At 39.2% G+C, this 20,426-nt stretch overlaps 1 protein-coding gene across 2 annotated transcripts in view; it reads right to left on the minus strand.

The window, feature by feature from the left end:
- CBFB (core-binding factor subunit beta) overlaps positions 1–20,426 on the minus strand; it is a 44,486-nt gene that overhangs the window by 14,122 nt on the left and 9,938 nt on the right. Inside the window, exons 4-5 of one of the 2 annotated variants that reach the window (XM_076349381.1) lie at positions 7,141–7,257; positions 1,241–1,336 (exon numbers count right to left, since the gene is read on the minus strand). In XM_076349381.1, the coding sequence (XP_076205496.1) occupies positions 1,241–1,336; positions 7,141–7,257 (213 nt within the window). Of the gene's footprint in view, positions 1–1,209; positions 1,337–7,140; positions 7,258–20,426 lie in introns of both variants that reach the window. The other variant, XM_076349382.1, reaches the window with a different exon arrangement.

The raw sequence follows: 20,426 nt of genomic DNA on the forward strand, positions 1-20,426 counted from the left end.
AACAGCTTTAAGTTAATTCTACCTTCCTTTTGAACTGAACTTAGAAGCAGGTTCCAGCTATGCTGTGACAGAGACAGAACGATTCAGGTAATCTAGCTGTTGCTCCAAGGGTCCAGTGGTAGTGAGGCCCCCAAGGCAAGGATTTTACTTTGCTACAGCTGACATCTGACCTGGCAAACACTGATGTAGCCAGGAGACGCACACCAGCCATCCCTTCAAAGTGAGAGAGATTCTCTGCATCTGCCTCTTCCCCCCTCATTCTTGTGCTCAGTGTCTTCCATTTGTACTTGGAAGGGAAGAGAGTCTGTCTAATCATCTCAATTATCAGTAAGGATGCCAGAAGAAAAGCAGCTTAGCAGTAACAATAATTTTCTAAAAACCTGAGAAGCAGCAGATTGATCACATTTGATTATAGTAAAGTCAGGCTGTACTGATGAAGCAGGAAGTAGGAAACAGTAAGGGAAAAATTCAAAGTGTTTCTGTTTTCTCCCTATTCTCTGCCTGACCTACAGCCTGCCTTAACTTGCCAACTCTCCTTATGTATTACTCGTCCTCTTACAGCTCTTGCCTTTCTGACATCTCAGAGCAGCTGGTTTCCATTCCCTTTTCTGGCTCCTCTTTTCTTGATCCCAGTAATTTCTGCTCTCATCAAGAAAGAACAAGATTCAAGACTGTGGGGCCCTAAAGAAGCAGAGAACAAGATAGGGGGAACTACACCAGTGAAACAGAGGAGTAAGACTCCCTGCCAGTAAGAAAAAGGTGAGGGAGAACTAAAACTAGCCTGTACAAGAAAGCAGACCGTGGCATCCGATTAAATTCACTGGTAATGTTTCCCACAACATGGGATAGATAGAAAATTATGTGCCTGCAGCTCCCGAAGCCTCTCCTGTGTTCATGAGAAATGCATGGGGCAAAAGATCCCTCTCTCTGCTATTAAAGTATCTTTTGCAAGAGATATGGCGGCTCTGTGAACAAATGTACCCTTACAGCTTAAGTACCAACACAAAAGGCCATCTACAGAAAGGAAAAAAGGATAAAAAGATATTTTTTATAAAAACTTCAAAAACTTGAAATTCATTTTACGAGAGTTAAAAACAATGCGTTTTGCAATTTTTATATGACAACATCGAACAGCAAACAGAAAATACACAACATTGTACAAACAGACAAATAAATGGAAACAATCTAAAGTTTTGGGAAAGTACTAACCAGTTACTGACAGCAGCTGTGAAACCCTCACCTCCATTTCCTCCCGATGAGACCTGTCTCTATCCTCGAATTCACGAGTTCTTCGCCGAGCTTCTTCAAAGGCTTGTTGTGCCAATGCATCCTCCTGCTACCAAACCAGATGACACAGAGTGACACAAAAGGCTACCCTTGTTTCCACCAGATCACATTTCTTTTGAATATTAGGGATCGCTTGGCAGCAAAGACAAGTATGTCCTACAGAATCTGCTAGAACACAGATGAGTTCCAGCAAATGCCGATATAGGTTAATGAAATAATACTCACCTTCATCAATGCAGTAGAGAGAACCAAAGATGCAACACAGCTACTACTAAAATACATTTTCAAAGAACAACTGCTTTTGAAAAGTAGTTTAAAAAGGTGCTTTTTTTTTTTAAAAGCTAGGAATTCTTAAAAGTTATATGAAAGAGGCAATACATTTTATCCTCCTTATAAACGTCATTTTGAAGACAGTACTCAGGTATATCTAGAGTTCACTAGCATCATTATATAATGGTAATTTAATTCTCTGTCACTGAAAAAAAAAGTATTATCTAAGTTACAAACCAAATAAATCCTCCATTTTATCAAAAGCTGCTGAAGGTGCATTAGTATGAACGTTCATAATTCTTATGTATCATTTAAATTATTTAAACTTAGATACATGAGAAAGTGCAAAGCAGAAGTTATTCCCCCACTAATTTGTACACATTCACATACAATGCAGAAGAAACCTGCACGTTTTCAACAGCCCCGTTGTTTTATTTTCAACAGTGGCTTATGCACAGGAATAGATTTAAAAAAAATCCTTTGAATCATATTTTCTGTTAGAAAAGGTTTTAAATAAAGTGTTATTAATATGTAAGCCATTATTAAATGGGTTACAAATTATTTCTCTTAAAGAGACCTTTTAACACATATTTTGCTCAGAATGAAAACAGATGGCTCTGTTCCCCACCAGAGACTTAAAACGTTCCGAATGGAGGAGTCAAGTCTAAAGAGGTTCCACAAAACAGTGAGGGATAAACTGTATTGCTCTCCCCTCCCCCCCCAGCTATAATTACTACTAACTCTGCTTATGGTTCCCACATACACACAAATGTTATTTTCAAGACGATAGATTAAAAAAAAAAATCCTAACCTTGCCTGTTAGAGGACAAAAACATGTTGAGAACCCAACTAAATTTTAATATACCAAGGGATTAAGCACATAAATTTTTTCATTTAAGAAAAAGCATCTCAGAGAATGTTAAATTGCTTTTTTTGCCATGGGCACAATCATGCACCCTGAAGCTACTTTGTGAAATGATGTGAATGAGTGCCCCTCGTGGCCTAACGCAGTTAAATACAAACATCTGTCAATCAATAACTCCACACAGGCAGGTCCCCAGAAAGCCATGGTGAAAGGCAGTGTTTAAAGCTGCCAATAAGATAACGTTTTAACACTACCTACTATTTTTAAAAGTAGAATTTGGCCCTTTATCTTGATGTTCATGCAATGCATAGCAACCAAGGTCAGACAGTGGAAAGTAAGTTTGTTCTTAATAATGCAGAAGGATAGAGATAAAATAGATAAGCTTGTCTCACAGATGACTACAGAAAAGCTGCCTTATTTCTAATTTACAAAAGCTAGGTATGTCTTTATTACCCCCTTTTTTTTTTTTTTAAACAGACTTAAATGAAAGCAGATTTTTTTGATTTTTTTTATAAAAGATTTTTGCATTTTGCCATCATTTAAAGTGGTCATGAAATAAATGGCTAACATATAGCCTCAGCCACAATATTTTAAAGAAATGGTCATAACCAAAAGAAACTAAATTAGAAGTTCATAGGAAAAGAATCAGTATGTTGACATCCAGAATGAACACATGTTGACAGCTGAAACACTGGTTGACTAATGTCTGCAAAGGGGGGTGGGAATCATCAGAACTTATTTTAAGTAAAAAAAATTCTGCTCTACTGCTGGTGATGTGTTATAACAGAAATTAACAAACATCTCAGGATCTCGTACAACAGGAATTTAACAAGCTTTTTTTCAAATGTCACTCAAATCTAGTAATTATAGCCTAGTGAATTTGGCTGTGTGAAACCCAATCATTTATCCATCTTAGTTTTAATCAATAAAAATGCTCCTGGTATGAATCTACTAAGAAAAAGAAGAATAAGCAAAGCAGGAGCCATATCAACATGAGAACAGAACAAAACAAACACCCCAACCCAGAAAAACAAAACAAAAACAAAAAAAAAAAAAAAGAGAAGCTTAAACAGCTTAAACACCCCCCCATGCAGCTTGGTCGGAAAAGACTTTGTGAGAACAACCATTTACAGGTACCGAATCTACACAGCAAGAATGCTCTATTACAGAAGAGATACAAAAGTACTGAAGACTGAAGCAGTCTTTTAATGACACTCAGGGTAAATATCAAACCCAGGGAAATTTCAGCCCCAAATGGGGAAGATACTCAAGCATGTATGTAGAGCTTTGTATGTGTTAGTCCACTGAAGTCTGAACAAACAGCTGAATCAGGGCCTCCAGTAAAAAAAGTAAGACGGCTTAGTAGTAAGACATTAATAGGCTATGAATTAAATAAAAAGAACACTAGCTTAAAAGTTACAATTAAAGTACTTTACTGTTATGCATGTGGTTTTTCTTCCTAAAATATTTTTGACCTGGTGAAGGATAGTGTCATTTCCAAAGTGTGGCAGCAAAGAAGAATTTTATCCGATCCCGGTATTACTTAGTAAGAAGCAGTAAGAGACAGGAAAATGCAAGAGCGTTACATTTGTGTAAGGCAGGCCTTCCAGAAAATGGAAGTAAGGGGGGTGGTGGTGGTGAATGCCAACAGGACCTCTTACTACAAAAGACAGTGGGTACCACAGGCACTACGCTGCACAGTATGAGGCACTTAAACCCGTTCTGACACCAGTGTTATTCTGGGATCAAAGTCAGCAGTTAGGTCAATTGCCACTAGCAATTATTAAAACAGTTTTAAAAAAAGGAAGCAAAGTGACAGATACAGGAAAAAGGAAACTGAAAAATGTAAAAGATTGCCCAAATGTTTAGAATAGTAACAAATACATACATAAAAGACAATGCCACATCAAGGGTGCAGCTACTTCTCTGTGCCTGTATAGTGCCTTACAACACCAGTAACTCTTAGGTACTGCTACTACTGTAGCAAATAAGATGTCCAATGACCTCCTTGTAATTGCTGAGAAGCACAAACTGAAAACAAATTACACACCTGTAACTGAGTGCAAACATACCTCTGGTAGATCCACATTGTGTAATACCCCCAGCTCAGCACCCTGTACTCAAAACTCAAGAAAGCACTGACACCTGACAGCGTGCATACATTCCCTCACCAAAAAAAAAAAAAAAAAAAAAGAAATCATCACATGCTCAGCACACAAACACTTTCTGAAGGCAGCAAAAAGGAATTCTTAAGTGTAGTTAAGACAGCATATACACATCGGGAGACTAAAATAATCCAAGAGCATGCAAAAACTTCTATCGGGAAATTAAAAAGAGAAAGATTGAACCCACAGGTCACCTGACCACCCTCCTTTTTGGAAGGGTGCCCACTTTTTTCAGGAACTATCCAATTTTGGAAAAGAGTGACACTATCTCCTTCCGAGCGCACGTTCAAATCAGTCTCCTCTCAGTTCAGAAGTCATGTGACTTAGCGTTCTGTATCAAACTTAACTGTCATAGATCAAGAACCTTGGGATTTATCTTGCACAGTCCTCAGGAGTCTACATTTGACCCTGCTTTGTGAGCCATTATAGTCTAAAGGCCTTCTAATCAATGGAGTCGACAGCAGTTACTCTCTCTCCAAAGAACACGCTGCTGCAACAGGAACATAGCTAGCTCAAATGCCGACACCCAGCTTTGGAAGAAGCGAATGCCACAGCAAATAGTAGCATTCAAGCAAAAGCTTGGTTCTGCGGCTTTTCTGGCGGGTTAACAAAAGGCGGCAGGCCTAGTCTCAGAATAGCATACCCTCTCTTTCTAGGCATCCTGAAGAAAGCATGCAGGGCTGTGACTATTTCAAAGACACTGTTTTGACACAAAGTATTTCTATTTAACCCAGAACATAGTCACAATAACACGATCTCATTACTGTGCAAATTGGTTTCTTAAGTTGGGGAGAGGCAAGGCACCACAAAGCTTGCAACTATACGTATCACCACATAAAATTTGATTTGAATACTTCCAGCTCTTGAAGAACAAATTCATCAATATGCCCTCCAGTTCTGCATGCCTGGAATAGAAGAGTGCTCTTTGTATTTAGGTGGAATCAAAGGGTTCCGACCTGTTAAGGAGTGACCAACTGTGGCTGTAGAACAACTAAAAGGGAAACTGCAAGGAAGTGAGGGCTGAGAACGAGAGGCACAGGGTAGAAATAGAAAAATGCACCCTTATTTAACTCAGTTGCAGTGCACAACTGCCAGAAGCAATCCCCCCGAGGACTTTGTGCCCCTGGCAGGCACAAAGTGAAAGTAAAGGTAATTTGGAAAAGCAAACAGTTTGTGTGAATAGTAAGTTTTTGCAAAAATCACCCATATGTATAAAATACATGAGATGTAACAAAGAAAGACAAAGGGAATCACCACCAGTGTTACACAAATCAGTTCAATTATTAAGATGAGTGAGTTGTTTTGGGTCCCTGAGTTTAAGGGAACAAAAGGAAGGAGATAAAGAAAGCTCCAATTTTACTATGCTATCAAGATGAAAAAGACAGAGTTACCATTTAAGACATTGAACAATGGTTCAAAGTGAATTACTCAAGTTTCCAGAAAAGTTAGGGGAAGTCACGATGGTCTTGGGTGAAAGAAGTAGTATTCAGAGAGAAGTTAGGAGAAAATAACTATATACAGGTACAGAGTAAATTATTAAGAATTATTTGCTGGAGTACCAATACAGAACTTGGGGGGGGAGGGGGAAAAAAAAAAAAAAAAGGGCTGCAGGAAATTGCTCACCCTTCTTTTCTCTGCATGCTTAAACCCTTGTATTCAGAAGCACTTTGGGCCATGTCTTCATATAGTTGTAACATTTCTAAATTATCACACTACAGAAATGAACTGCTAAGTTCACCATAAAATACAGATTGTAAGTCATAACTCTGGTAACTGATGTTACTACATCCAATTTACTGTCCACTGCAGAGACACATAATCTGCGTGGAAGCCCACACAAACCTGGTGCTTTTAATATCAGTTAAGTATCTTTGTTACCAAGCTACACCTCAAAAGCAAAGGTCTGTCTCGAGTCTGACCAAATTAAGGAACCCTACAGCTGTGTAAGTGAAACTTATATACGTGATATGCACTTAAAATGTCATTTCCTCTGCGTTTACTCTGTTCTTGTGCATGTCCAAAGATTCAGCTGCTAGACAGTCACTTTGGTGGTAGGAAGTAGGTAGATAGGAAGTAGGTTTCTCAAAAGCTGCCATACCTTAACAGAGCAGAGAGTCTACCACTGCTAAGAGAGCAAATGGAAAAACCCTATTCACAACCCTGTATGTAAAACAAAAAGCTACTTCCAAAAACCACCTTAAAATAAACAGCTAGAATAGACTTGCCAATTAAATTGCTTCAAGTTACAGACATGGCTTTTCAAATACTTCAAGATTTACTACTCTGCAGCATAGTAATCGTGCAAAGTCACCCACAAAGTTGTAAACTACAGATAATTCCTGCCTCCAATATTTTGATCTCATTGAAACACTAGTTTAGCTACAACCACGTATTTCTGAACTTCTATACTGTAAGTTTTCTTTGGAATTTGTACTCAAAGTGAAGACAGAAAACAAGCAAATTAAAATGTGTGATCACTACCTGACTGTATGTTTCCTTCCAGAAGAACAAACAAATGTCCAAGGCACAGTAGCCATGGGCAGGCTGTCTTACCTGTGCTCGCTCTTCATCAAATTCCAGGCAGCCCATACCATCCAGTCTCTGTAGGTCTATCCAGCCTTTCCAGATTACACAGACACCATTGAGAATCATAGGTGCCTTCAAGTACACCTGAAATAAAAGCAAAACACATGCTATGAATTTGAAAGCATTTACACACACGCCCGCACAACGAAAATACTGATGCAGGAAGCCTCTGTATGTATTCTTAGAAGAACATCCAAACCAACTGGTAACATGAGACTCCGCTTAACAGCTTCTCCTGCCTCCTTTCCAAGAACTCGTTTTAATCAAGTGAGTGCTGTACCTTTTGCCTACCGTACTGGATGGAATAAATTTGTGTTCTCGTTTTATAAACTGGCATGCACCAGGATTCGGTTAGAAGTCTGCTACTGCTTTCAGTTAAAAGTAACTGTTTTTCTTGTCAGCTTACCTTCGTGTCACAAAGAAAGTGGCATGCTGCCAGACAGGGAAGATCCTTTACAGCACGTTTAAATGGTTAAACGAACACATGCTTTCCCACTCCCAAGAAGCACTGTATTCTACCCCAATACACGAGCTCTTTCAACAAATAACAAGCACCAGTTTCAGTCCTCCTCCAGTTTACAAACTAGTCAGAGGTTAGTACAATACACTATATATACACCATGCTAAAAATAAGAAAGCCTTCCTGTGTCTATTCTAGCATTTGTGAAAGGGTTTTCAAAAGAAGCAATGTCAGATGATCAAAACCCATCTACAGCATCAACGTGCACAGTGCCTTGAGCTGCAGCAAGGAATAATGCATGAGCTTAAGGCCCTACATCTAGATAATGGTAGATGATAGAGTGATTTAAAGCAGAAGTACTTCCCCTTCTAAAGGCCAGAGATTAATCTCCGCACAGGAAATTTAAAAAGAAGCAAATACAACGCTAAACGAGTGTGACACCCTATATTTAATGACATCAGCCTTTAAAAAAAAGGCAAAATTATCTAAATTGCCAAGAAAAAAAAAAAAATCACTCGCCAGTAGTTATTTCAGCCTACTTGGCAATTCAAACCCCTCACAGAACAGAAGTTTATCTACGCTGAATTGTCAGAGAGGCAAACCATGCATACAGGCCAGCACTCACTTCAGATTTAAAGACTGCCTAGACGTTCAAAATCCTGTCGAGTCTTTTTGGTCTTCAGGAGTGGCCCAGCTAGGTAGGTGAATTTTCATCCTCTGGCAAAGCCTCAAAGTATAATTGATGTTTAGCGCTATAGCGCATTTCAAAGCACCCCGACTGTGCCTACCTGCTCAGTTCCACACTTATCAGCTAAGGTCACTCAAGCAGAAAAAGGAAAGGCAAAGAGCTACAGGAGGTACTGAAGGAAGGTAAGCCTTCCTTATGCAAAGGCTGTCCTGGTAAAATTAAGCACTGAACAGCATGAAAGGCAATCCGCAAGTGGAAGAAAGGGAACAAATAACATGAAACCAACTGACAAACAAGTAATGTTATCTGCCAAAGAAAATACACATTTGATCTCTGAGCTTGATTTTTACAACTTACCACACTTCAGTATGAAGTGATATACTGTAGAAGTTTTAATTAGTACAATATGCCGTAGCTCAACAACAAAGAAATAGAAGTTAGTTCAAGCGTATCTTCTTTGTATCAGCTCTCCTACTGCAGGGTCTCCACTAAGAGCAGCACAGACTGGTTTTCTGTCCTTGCATTCACAGACTAGCTATGCAAGTCATCACACCTATGTCTTCCGTGATGACAGCACACTATGCAGGGTGCAGATCTACCAGCCAACAGCCTTTGTGAGCAGAGGCGTCAGAACCAGCGTGAGTAAGATGTGGACTACCAGGAAACCACCTCCCACAGCCCTCATTTCAAGATTAATCATTTCAAACATACAAAATACAACATTACTCCCTTTCAGCACAGTCTTCACTCATTCATCTCACAAGAAATAAACGAAGTACGCACCATCAATTTAATAGATGCATTTAATTAGTTTAGAAGTGAAAGACAGTTAAAGAGGCTATTAGAATCAAAAGTCATTCTCTTCTAAGAAGCATGCAGAATAATTCAAAAGGAAAAAAAAAAACAGCACAACCTAACTGTGTAAAGATGAAACAGTCTGTACTCTCATGCTAGTTACTTTTTGCAGAAGCAAACAAGCATTTTGCTGATCTTCATTTAGGGTTTACATTTCACCTGGCCTCCCCTATCCTTCTGGCCCACAACAAAAGCCTGGGAAATCAAAAGTTACACAGGACTTCCCACAGATGACAAAAATCTAGCTTTTCAAGCTGTCCAGCATGAGATGCTGCTCAGTTGCCTTGGTCACTGCAGCTGCCAGCGCATTACGTGCAAACTTCGTCGCTCGGTGCAAACAGGAGGCAGGTCAGATGCAGCTGCTGAGGGCTCAGTACTTCAAACGCAATGCCTCACACATCACCTGGAAGCCTGAGCAGTGCCGGAAATTCTGTGAAAGTCTTCAGAAGTCAAAGGGGAAAAGGGAAACAAGCTGACAGAGCCGATGTGATTACTGATGCCTACTATCTGCCCTAAGCACACTGACCAACAGCTCAGCTGCCGACAAAGCAGCTTGTGAACCGCTGGCATGCAGCCTGACCTTTCGAGATGAAGTACTCTGCCTTTGCTCCTGAATCAGAGCCCTTAAAGCCTTACGCCACTGGATTCAGTAGGTCTTCAAAACTCAGATAATAAACATTTTTCACCTCTGAAAGGATTAATTCCTTAGCAAGATATTTGAGTTTTGAAATTACTATAGAGTAATTCAAATTTAGTATAATTCATATTGAAACCACATGCACTTATGCAGGAATTTTTCTCTTATTAAAACACACACTAAAGCATACTGGTGCTTTTTCCTTTATTTTAGAGAAAGGAATTTAGACTCCTTTTCCCCCCTCTCCTCTTTCTGGAGAATGGAAACCACCTAAGACTGTAGCCAAAACCGTTTAACCACATATTTCCTTCTTTTCAGATAAAGCCATGCTGGTTCCCTTTCAATTTCCGAACTTAACAGAATTATTAATAAATTACTGCTCTTGTCTATGAGCCCGTGATCTGTTATTGCACCTGAAAAATCCAGCACAAAGTTGTCTTTTAAAAACTTCCAGAATCCTCTCTTCTGAGAGTTGCCTTAAGACAGTCACAGTAAGAGAGCAAAGGCAAAAGCCACGTTATTTCTGTAAAGACCCCAACTTCTCCCCTTAATATTACTGAGCTATACAATTTGATTAAAGGTAGATAAAAGGATGTCTTTATTAGAATAACTCTCTCAAGGTTTTGTTGCTAACCCCAGATTAGCTGCATTTATATAATTTTATAAATCTTCCCCACACCTCCGGGTGCTCTTCGTAATAATATCTGGAAGTCATTCTTGTAAAACTCAGACACTTAGGTGAAAAGCACTAGAGAGCAGTAGGAAGAAGGAGGGGTTGGAAGTCAGGCAATTACCAATTTCATATACAGCGGATGAATTTAATGCTACATAAAGAAACACCATTATAGGGACATACAAGAGGAAAAGAGATATTACACAGCTGCCTCCTTTCAGAGTGCAGTCCATCCTGTAAACCAAACGAGGTATGGCTTTTCTGACAGTGACAGTAGATGGTTGTGTAACTAAGTTAAGCATTACTATACACATGTTGAAGGAGGAGAGTAAGTTCTCCCTCATTTCGCACCCTCATTTTCCACACACTGGCACAGCCAAAGCTAATTAGTTTGATAGATTTTGAGACCAAGGTAAACTACCACATACTGAAATCTGCCATTTTTAGTAGTTTGTACCAGCTGAATTTTTGTTCAGGTGGCTGTTACACAAAAGTGTAATTTCATCTCAAACTACACCTTCCATTGCAAACTCCTACTACAAATCAAAGTAGCATTAGAATTTTTTAAACGAGAAAAGTAGACATGTTACTTTTACATTGGAAACAGGCTTTTAGTGTTAGAACAAATATTCTGCTTGCTGACTGAACAACCAGCAAGAGTAAACGCTCCTATCTCCTGGCAGATTATCTGGATGTTGGATGAACAGCACCATAAACGCACGTAAACTTGAGAAGGTGCTGCATGAATACGTCAGGCTCTAAGGTGTTGACCCGTGTTCGTGCTTTCTCGGCCTACTGTCTGGCTTGATGTCAAAGACCTGTGCCACACCTTCCTTTTTGTACTCTTCCAACTAATCTGTTACTTCTTTTCATCTGCATTTAAATGAGCAACCCTCTCCTCCAACTCCAACTAATTGGGAGTTAGCTTTGTTGTTAAAAATAGGCAGGGACTTGGCTCCTCTAACACCATTCGTTCATATTTTAAAAACCAAACTTGATTTGAATATAGCGAAGCAGAGGACAATTCTCAATGACTTTACAAAAAGCTGCTTTACTTGAGCACAAGACGCAAAACCTCAGTTTCACATCCTATTTTAGTCCTCTAGTAAATCCTTATCTCACAACACCGGGTATTTAACTGATGTGCTATAGATACGCTATCTGTATGCTCCATCCACACATCCTGCAGTTACAGAAAATGCTCCTTCTCCCTAAAGCAACCAAGCCATTTCCTCCCCCAGAGACTGCACACAGTTCTCACCACCCACTGACTAATGAATCAGCACGCTCACAACGGCCACGGACGCCGCCACCGATGGGCCCAACTTCACCCCCCCAGGAAACACCAGCCCCCAGCGAAGTGGTGCAGTCCCCTCCCTCCTGTTTTCGTTTTCCCAGCACGCTGGAGCAAAACGCATTCTTTCAGAAGAGGCTCAGTTCTGACTCACCGTGTGCCTCATCACACACACATCTGCCCATTCATAACTGCTCACACAAGCTGCCTCTCTCTTGGTTGAGCCAAGTACGTACGTCTCGGTTTTGAACCCAACTTCCCCTGAATCATACCCCACTTTTAAATATTTAAACAGCAGTCTCCCCAGTGACTTCATATATGAAATACTGACCACTAAGAAACAGCTGTAAACATTTACTCCGAGTAAGAAAGATGTTAAATCGGTTAAGGCTAACCTCATCGTTTCAGCTTCTCTTAACATGGTCTGTATACGCTGCCGAGTAAAAGGAGACTACCTATTCAAAATGTTAAAATAGGAAATTATGTATTCATCTGTTTCCTTCAACAGAAGTCTTAAAGGAGTCTATATACATTTTCATAAATAAAATGCTGTGGTCCTGCCTACAGATTTGGCATGATTGTTTTGAAATGTAAAGCTGAGTCAGTCCTCCCTCCCCAAATGCCAGGACACTCACTTGCCTATCATTATCAGAGAAGGGTTGCTAGCCTGGGGTTCAAAAAGGGGGCAGAGCATAAGAGAGGAAGTGATCTATGAAAGGCAGGGAAAAAAAAAAAAAAAGAAAATTTTTTTTCTAAGACTTTGCAACAGAATTTATACACTAAAATCCTCAATTATTTGGGGAGCAAAACAGAATACTATCTTCATTAGTATAACAACAACTGAAGTTACAGCAAAAGCTGACAACTCCATACAAGGCTTCAGTCTACACTTTTAGATACTGATCACTCATATTTTAAAGAAACTAATGACAAATAACCAAGTCACGGGCAGTTTACAGCACTTAGACTTCGTCAGTCCAATTCTGAAACAAAACCTTTGTATCAGTTTTAACTGGGAATGAAACAGTAAATAGAAACAGAGGAAAAGAATCCCATTTAGAAAGTCACTGTGAGTGAAACACTTTTTAGTGTTTTTAATCTTAGAACAATAGACACATCATTACAAACCATAAGAGCTCAAAAATCCAACAAGTTTAGATCAATCCTCTGTCTCATGCCTCAAAGCATTAGTCTTCCCTTAAACACAAAAAGAAAATGTTTTCTAAGTTATTTTGAAAGCTACATCTTGAAACAGCTTCCACTATATGAAAATGAGGTTTTGTTAAAATTTAAACCTTACACTATTTTGTAAAAACGCAAAGGAAGCGGTACTTCCTGACAAAACAAGTCTTTCCTAAACAGTTGTGCATGGATGACCAAACCGTGGCTTTCAAGATGAACACAGCTCTAAGTTTCTCAAGGGTGGCACCTATGTCACAACCGTATCGCACCACCGACGCCAGGCCCTTGCTGGTTCGTGAGCGGCGGCCAACATGGGGCTCCCGGACAGTGCTGGCCTGAGCAGCAGGGCTGCCCAGGGACACCACGGTGGGCGCAGCAGACCCTGCGGCGCCCGGCACCACCATTTCTCTGCCTGTGACCTGCTCCTATAGCTCTTCCTTTTTGTGATGGCACAAAGACATTTCACTTCCAACTTCAGACTATGTAAATAATTTGATAAGAGCCTGGTAAGATCAGGAATGACCAGGCCTATTGCAGCGCATGAAATATTCTTTGGAAAAAGCCCATTTCAACTTTTTAGTTTTCCTCTTTCCTCTATGTTACCTACACGTGCCGTAACACCCACCCAAAAACCAAACACAAATAAACCAAAAAACCAACAACCCAGGCATTAGTTTTTACAGATCCCAAGAAGAATTTCTGGAAAGAAAGTTTAACGTTCAAAATGAAATAGGGTTACTCTATTTCATCAGCTATGACAAACGTCGACTCCTCTAGCAAAACCAGAAATATTAACACAACAGTATGCTTGCTAAGAGTCTCAATCTAGACTGTTATGCTTAGGAAAAAATAAAAAGAAGAAAGCAAGAGTTGTAAATGCAATCTTTCATACTACAATGTTTTAAGATCACAACAAGCAGTGGAAATGCAAACTCACCGACTGTGAGGAACAAAGTATCTTGAAGAAAAGAATTTGCTGAAATACAAAATACCCCATGAATTGCTAACAGCCTGTACTAGAATTTTAATAGCAACCAGTAAAAATAGCTGAGCACAGGGCTAACTAATTTAACTATTATTTGCAGGGGGTTTTTGCATATAACCAGATAAAATTGTTGTTAAAGATTTTAAACCCCTGTATTTCCCTCCCTTTAGAGCAATATATCCCTTGTTCATTCTGCTTCTGCATATTGGAGCTTATTAAGATAAATTTAAAGCTTAAAGTGTATTAGAAAAGTTGCAACTATGATTTAATTTCTCAGAAAGGTTTTTCATTTAGTCTGACCTTTATCAAAATACTGTACCTGCCATATTCAGGAGTCAGAGGAATACAATTTTTTTTAATACAAGTTTTAGGCTCTTAAATGCATTTTTCACCCCCCCTATGGAAACCTAAGAATTTATACATGCCTATATATACACATGCTAATGTCAAAGGTGATTCAAACAGCTTGAAATATTAGCTTAAGGCATTTCATGGCCAAGGGAAAAAAAAAATCTCAAAAAATTTGTGTTGTAAGTTCCATTCAAGAACACTACCACCAAAAAAAAAAAATCTATTTTAGCTCTCTAATTATAGTAGAAGGTGTTTGGATAACAAGTGATAGCATTCCCTTAGTGTATTCCCTCAGGAAAGAACGCACTCAGAAAATACTTCCTATAATTTTCAACTTCATAGCAAAACCTGATGGGTCTGGTATTACATACTTCAACCAATTTTTAAGTATGCTTAAATAAATCACCTGTTTTTATTATAAATAAAACTAAAGTTTTGGAAAACGCCCATCTAGATAAAATTCAAATGCAGCACAATCCATTTTTACAATTCTATGTAGTAAAAATATCCATGTATGGACTCACATAAAAAACGTCTTTGTAAGTAGTATCAGAGCTGTGACAAAACCTCTCTCCCCATGCTTTCTGTATTCCTGAACTACTACAGTGATGGTTTTTGGTTTGGTTTCTAAGACTTCAAAAAAGAACAGCAGAACAATCTTCCTTACTTTACTGGAGAGAGAGAATTTATAAGTCACTTTTAGAAAACCTGGTATTTTTATGTTTTTTTGGTGGTTGTTGGTTTTTTTCTGCATAGTTAGCTCAACTATGTAATCATGACTCCTTTCTGAAGGCAGATCAATGTTTCATTAAATTATGCAGGTTACTATTTCAGTTAACTAAAAAACAAGTCTATAAGAACAGATATGAAGCATTAAGGATGTCAGAACAAACGCGATTAAGATCTGCGGAGACCACAGCGTTTTATTCCTGGATTAAGATCACTGGTCAGTACTTATGCTTAGAAGTTAACAGAGAAAAATACTAAAATGCTACTGCACGGAAATTATACTCATCATTTAGTAACAAATAAGTCTCCAGACACAGTTCCAAAGTATTGCAGCTGCTGGACTGAGCAGGAAACATACACTACACTCGACCAAAACCACCAAAAAAACCCTAATACAAAGCAAAAAGTAGGTGGCTTCTTGTTTTTGCAGTGTCACTACAAAAAGGTCTAATGCCTCCCAACATGAAATGTATCTCATGTCCAGACTCACTCCATTTGCCTTCAAAAAGACAGAACCAACCACATAGCTGGAACTGAGAATCAACAAAAATGCAACGAGCAAAATACACAGATAATCTGAAAGGCAAATACGTGCCGGGGTTTTCCCCTGTGAAACTTTACCAGAGTCTTTTATCAGTATCTCTTTACCACTAGATTCTACATGAGAAAGATGCTGGATTTTAAATCTACTCTCCTGAAACAGCATGCGTTAAAAAAAGACCCAATTTTTCTTGCAACATTTGAAAAGAATAATGTTTTTGCAGCAAAATATTGCTGGGAGGCTGCTGCTGTTTTGCTGCTGCAAGCACACATGCATGTAACTGACAAATGCTTATGCTCACAAAACCAGTTAACTAACAGGGGGACACTGTTTTCTGCCACGTGGACAGAATACATTTTCCAGATGGAAATCTCAAAATTGATTGGGAAATCAGTTCTTTTCAAGCTTTCAGAAAATAGCATACCAAAAACAGTTATAACTAGAAACTCCAATAGGGGGTTTAGAAAGAGAGGTTTATCTAAAACACATCATTTACACACCATGCTACCTGTGTGCAAATAAATAGCCTATTAAACCCATATTTTTAAATTGAAAATTTGAAATGTGTAATGCAAGTATACTCAACTAGAAGGTACCTGATTTTTGACAACATGGGCAAGCAACTAATAAAAACCATCCAGGAACTGACCTGAGCAGGAGGGGGGCAAGAAAAGTTGCCTCTTCTGCCCTTTGGCTTTTATTACGTTCTTGAGCACTTTGACAGCCTCACCCTTCCCCCTTAAGCAGGATTCAAGTCTGGAAAAACTGCATGAACATTTATTCAACAAGTAGTACTCCATCAAGCCTTAAAATAATGCAAGTTAGTAATTTTTTGTCTTTTATATACCATAACAACTACTTAGCTTTCATCACCCAGTAAAATTTCATAATGTCATAATTATTCTGCAGTAAACTATCAGCTTCTGTAGAGAAACATCATTAGCAATGGCTGTGAATTTTCTTCAACAAAGTAATTAGCACTTTCAGATATATGTTTAATACCAAGTTCTTCAAACAGCAAAATCCTTAAAAAAAAAAAATCAACACAGTTATAAAGATAGTGAATAATATAAATACAGCTTTGGTTAGCCAAAATGCAACAAGAATTTTCCCAGCACAAGACCAGGAAAGGACAGAACCAACACTGTATGATGCGCGGGAGAGGAGAACAAATTTAAACTCTTATGCACTATTTATTTTTATTCCCTATAAACCACCTACTGATTCGTTTTCTTGAAGTTCAAAACATTTATAGATGACATGAGCCATACTTCCTCAGAAGTCTGCTTCTCAAGTTCCAGGTATCAGAATAGAGCTTAAAAAAGTCATACTGCTTCTCTGAATGCTTTGTCAAGAAAGTTTCATCCTGTATGTTTCACAAACAGTCTGCTGTAAGACCTTTTGAAGTGATTAGAAACAACGGCTTTCTGGTTTGCTGTAACTAAAATCCTGATAGTTTTCTGCGACGAAAACCCACCAGGCTACCAGGCTGTGCAATCCCATTACAGGGTACTGTACTCTGATCCCCCTGGTTTGAGGCATCCGGACGCGAGAGGACTGCTCACTGCCCCTCTACCCAAGTGAAAAAGCTTGCCCTCATTAGAAAAAAAAGAAAACAAGTAAAAATCAGAGAAGAATGCAAGCTTTATAAAGAAATCCTCAAACGCTCTTTAGTAGCATGAGAAAAAATACACTACTATAGTTGTCTTACTTTGTCTACATGCTTTCCTGCCTTAGTTTTCCTATTCTTAAGCATTCTTTAGTCTTGTATTAGTTTTCCAAAAGGAAAGAGAAAAGCCCAATAGTGCCTCTACCGAATAATGTAAGCTTTTCCCCTTTTTTAATCTATTTTATTTTTTTAAAGGAATACATTGGCTGAAAAGAAACTAAAAATTTCTTCTTGTCACCTCCAATCTGTTTTGTCAAACAATGCTGGCTACTCCTCAACCGCCATCAAGAGGTATTTCATCAGGACATAAAAGCCCCCATTCAGCATTCCATTGCTGCTTTCTTCCCTAAATTTCACACCTAAAAAGTATTTGAAATATGTGACAGACAACACTTTGTCCTCAGTCACTGTATTTCAAGTCAAAATCAAAGGTTTAATGACCCTTACTGTAAAAATTATGCCAGGTTTAAGAACTCTGTGTCACCTTCCATAGGTTTTATCTTCTATATTTATACTGAAATGAACAGATAAAACAAGTTGCATACCCAGAAGTCCCGCAACATAGAGCTGCTGTCTGCAACTGTTTAAGCAAAGTATCTTAAATACAGAAAGAAGGCAGAAGTTCTGCAAAGACTCCTCAAGTAGCTACAATTTGGATCTCACATACAAGTCTCAATATTAATGTAACAGAAAATATATGGACTTTCTGCTTAGACAAAACATCTGCATCATCCGCTATTCCCCAAAAGATGATCCTTTCATTAGCACTCACGTTCTTGGAATAGCAGTCCTGTGCAAGAGTCCTCCCTCCCCCCGCACATTATTGTCACAGTATATATTTCACCAGGCCAACTTGTTAAATATCAAATATGCAATTATGTAAGCTGATTAGCTCGTTTTATTACTTGTACTTTGGACAATAAAGCTTGAAGAAACATTTCAGTACCTTTCAGAAAAATGACAGCTTCTTGTAGCATATGTTTCATCATCTTACTGAATTTTTCTTTTTTTAAATATGAAGTATTAAGTGATTTTTCACAAAGAAACAGACATCCTCCAACAGCAATGCTCTTACTTTTCTCATTCATTTATAAGAAGAGCAGAGAAGCATAATGTTAACAACTTTGCTTAGTGAGTGGAGACTGATATGCAAACAAGAGGATTCAACAATCCAAATGTCTGGATTTCTTCCAGTATCTGCAGGGATCTCCAGTACTGATTTCATCCACACAGTACTCATCTGTCCTTATACATAGCTGGTTCCCAAATGCAAAATTTAGCTCACTAACTCTGCTTTTGTTCAGCTTCTGGGAAACTTTAGGAGGATGGTATGAGTAAATTTGAAGTCTTGTCTATACGACTCTAATGGGTGCATTTAGACCACTGGAAAAGTTCAAGGTAATATATAAAATATGACCAAATAACTGCTTCTACAACATGTAATAAAAGCTAATCAAAAGCAGGTTTCTGATGGCAGATCTTAAGTACTTGGGACCTACAGAACGGGTTGATAGGTAGGCATCACAAACAGCACAGCCGTGCTGGAAGTACGGTTCATAAGCATTGTTCCAAAATGGCATCGTCACTGCATGCACCGTAATGCATGAACAAGGCTGCGTGCAGTAACAAAAGTATTTGGAGGATGGGGGGGAGTGAAAGGATTATGGGGAAAAGGCTGTGGATGCTTGTCACATGAGAGATGCCTGGTGTGACTCATGCTCTAGTGGCAGAGGACACCCTATGATAAATCATTCCTCAGGAGCAACTGTCCAAATCTCGGCCAACGGCTGCTTGCCAGCACAGGACAACACATACCTAACAAGCTACGAGCTCTAAAGATTTCTCGTCCCAAAATCCAAGTTCCTAACTGTTAATAGCGTATAAACTGGATGCAGATAGAAGCATCTCCCAGTTTTGAGGGGAAGTGAGTAAGCAAAGATACGCTATGACTCCCTGGCTTCAAATGGAGTTTCAATTAAACAGCTCTCCTCTATGCAATAGCAGGTCATAATGAATAGCACCTCAAAGTATCTAGGCAAAACAAGAAGTTTCACTCTCCTCTAAAGCAAAAATGGTACAGGAACATAAACAAAGAAATGACATATCGGGGAGAGGGAGAAACTGAGCAGTCTCTCTAAAAGACTCTTAAGCACAAACAAAATAATAAAATCTAGAATCACAAGCATCTATAGAAAACTAATATTTTACCCAAACCATATAGATGATCCTGGATGAAAATTCATCAAGGGCACCATCCAGGAAAGTGGATTCTTCTAATTCACCAAGCCTTTGCAGGACTCCCACCATGCAACTCCAAGAAAAAAAACTGAGCTGTTTAGCCAGGCTGGGTACAAACTGGATATACCACCAAACCCATTTATCTGCTGTCAGAATAACCACACACTGACTTTCTTGTTTAAAGCTCACAGAAAAAGACTGAGAAAGATAAAAAGGAATGACAGTGACGTGGGCTTCATCAGGGCACCACCACTTCCCTTGGCTGAAGCAAGCAAAAGCACCTCAAAGGGCCCGAGCACACAGACAGTTCAGCAGCTGACGTGCCTTCACTGACCACCAGCTGCTCTTCACAGAAGAATCTCTCCTGGTTACCACAATGTTTTGGGGTTGTGGAGTCATCAGGTAGACCCGAGCAGGGGGATGAACCTTAAACCCGAGCTTTAAGGGTGCTCAGGAAAAGCACCAGCTCTGAGGACAGGCACCGGTCAGATATTCCCTGCTCCACATTCCTGAAGTAAGCTGAAACTAAGCCAGAAGAGGAATTCTGTATCATTCTGCTAGCACAAAGGGAGAGAACAGCAGATGAACATGATAAAAATCTGACCCCCAAATATCCTTATCCTAACCCACCAGTGCATTAAGGGACTAGCCTAAAAATCAATCAAGGACTGTAGAGGGCTACACAATGAACCTCAGCTCAAGTTCAGACCTGTAAGCAACAAGACTGGTCTGCGAGAGAAAGCGTTTATGAGCAGGACAGCTCCTGGGAAACAAAGTGTCCTCGCCAGATGCCCTCGCATATTAAGAGACGATCCACAAGGAATGCGCATGGTACCACTTAAAGGTTGACATTTGCTAGTTTTCTAAGTAAGTTACATCTTACATGCTCATACGCCTCCACCACATACAAACAGCTCCGTGAATTTTTGTTAGGCGATGTCCAACTCTTCA

Source organism: Aptenodytes patagonicus, chromosome 11 (genome assembly GCF_965638725.1).
Source record: "Aptenodytes patagonicus chromosome 11, bAptPat1.pri.cur, whole genome shotgun sequence".
In the NCBI taxonomy this organism is placed as follows: Eukaryota; Metazoa; Chordata; class Aves; order Sphenisciformes; family Spheniscidae; genus Aptenodytes; species Aptenodytes patagonicus.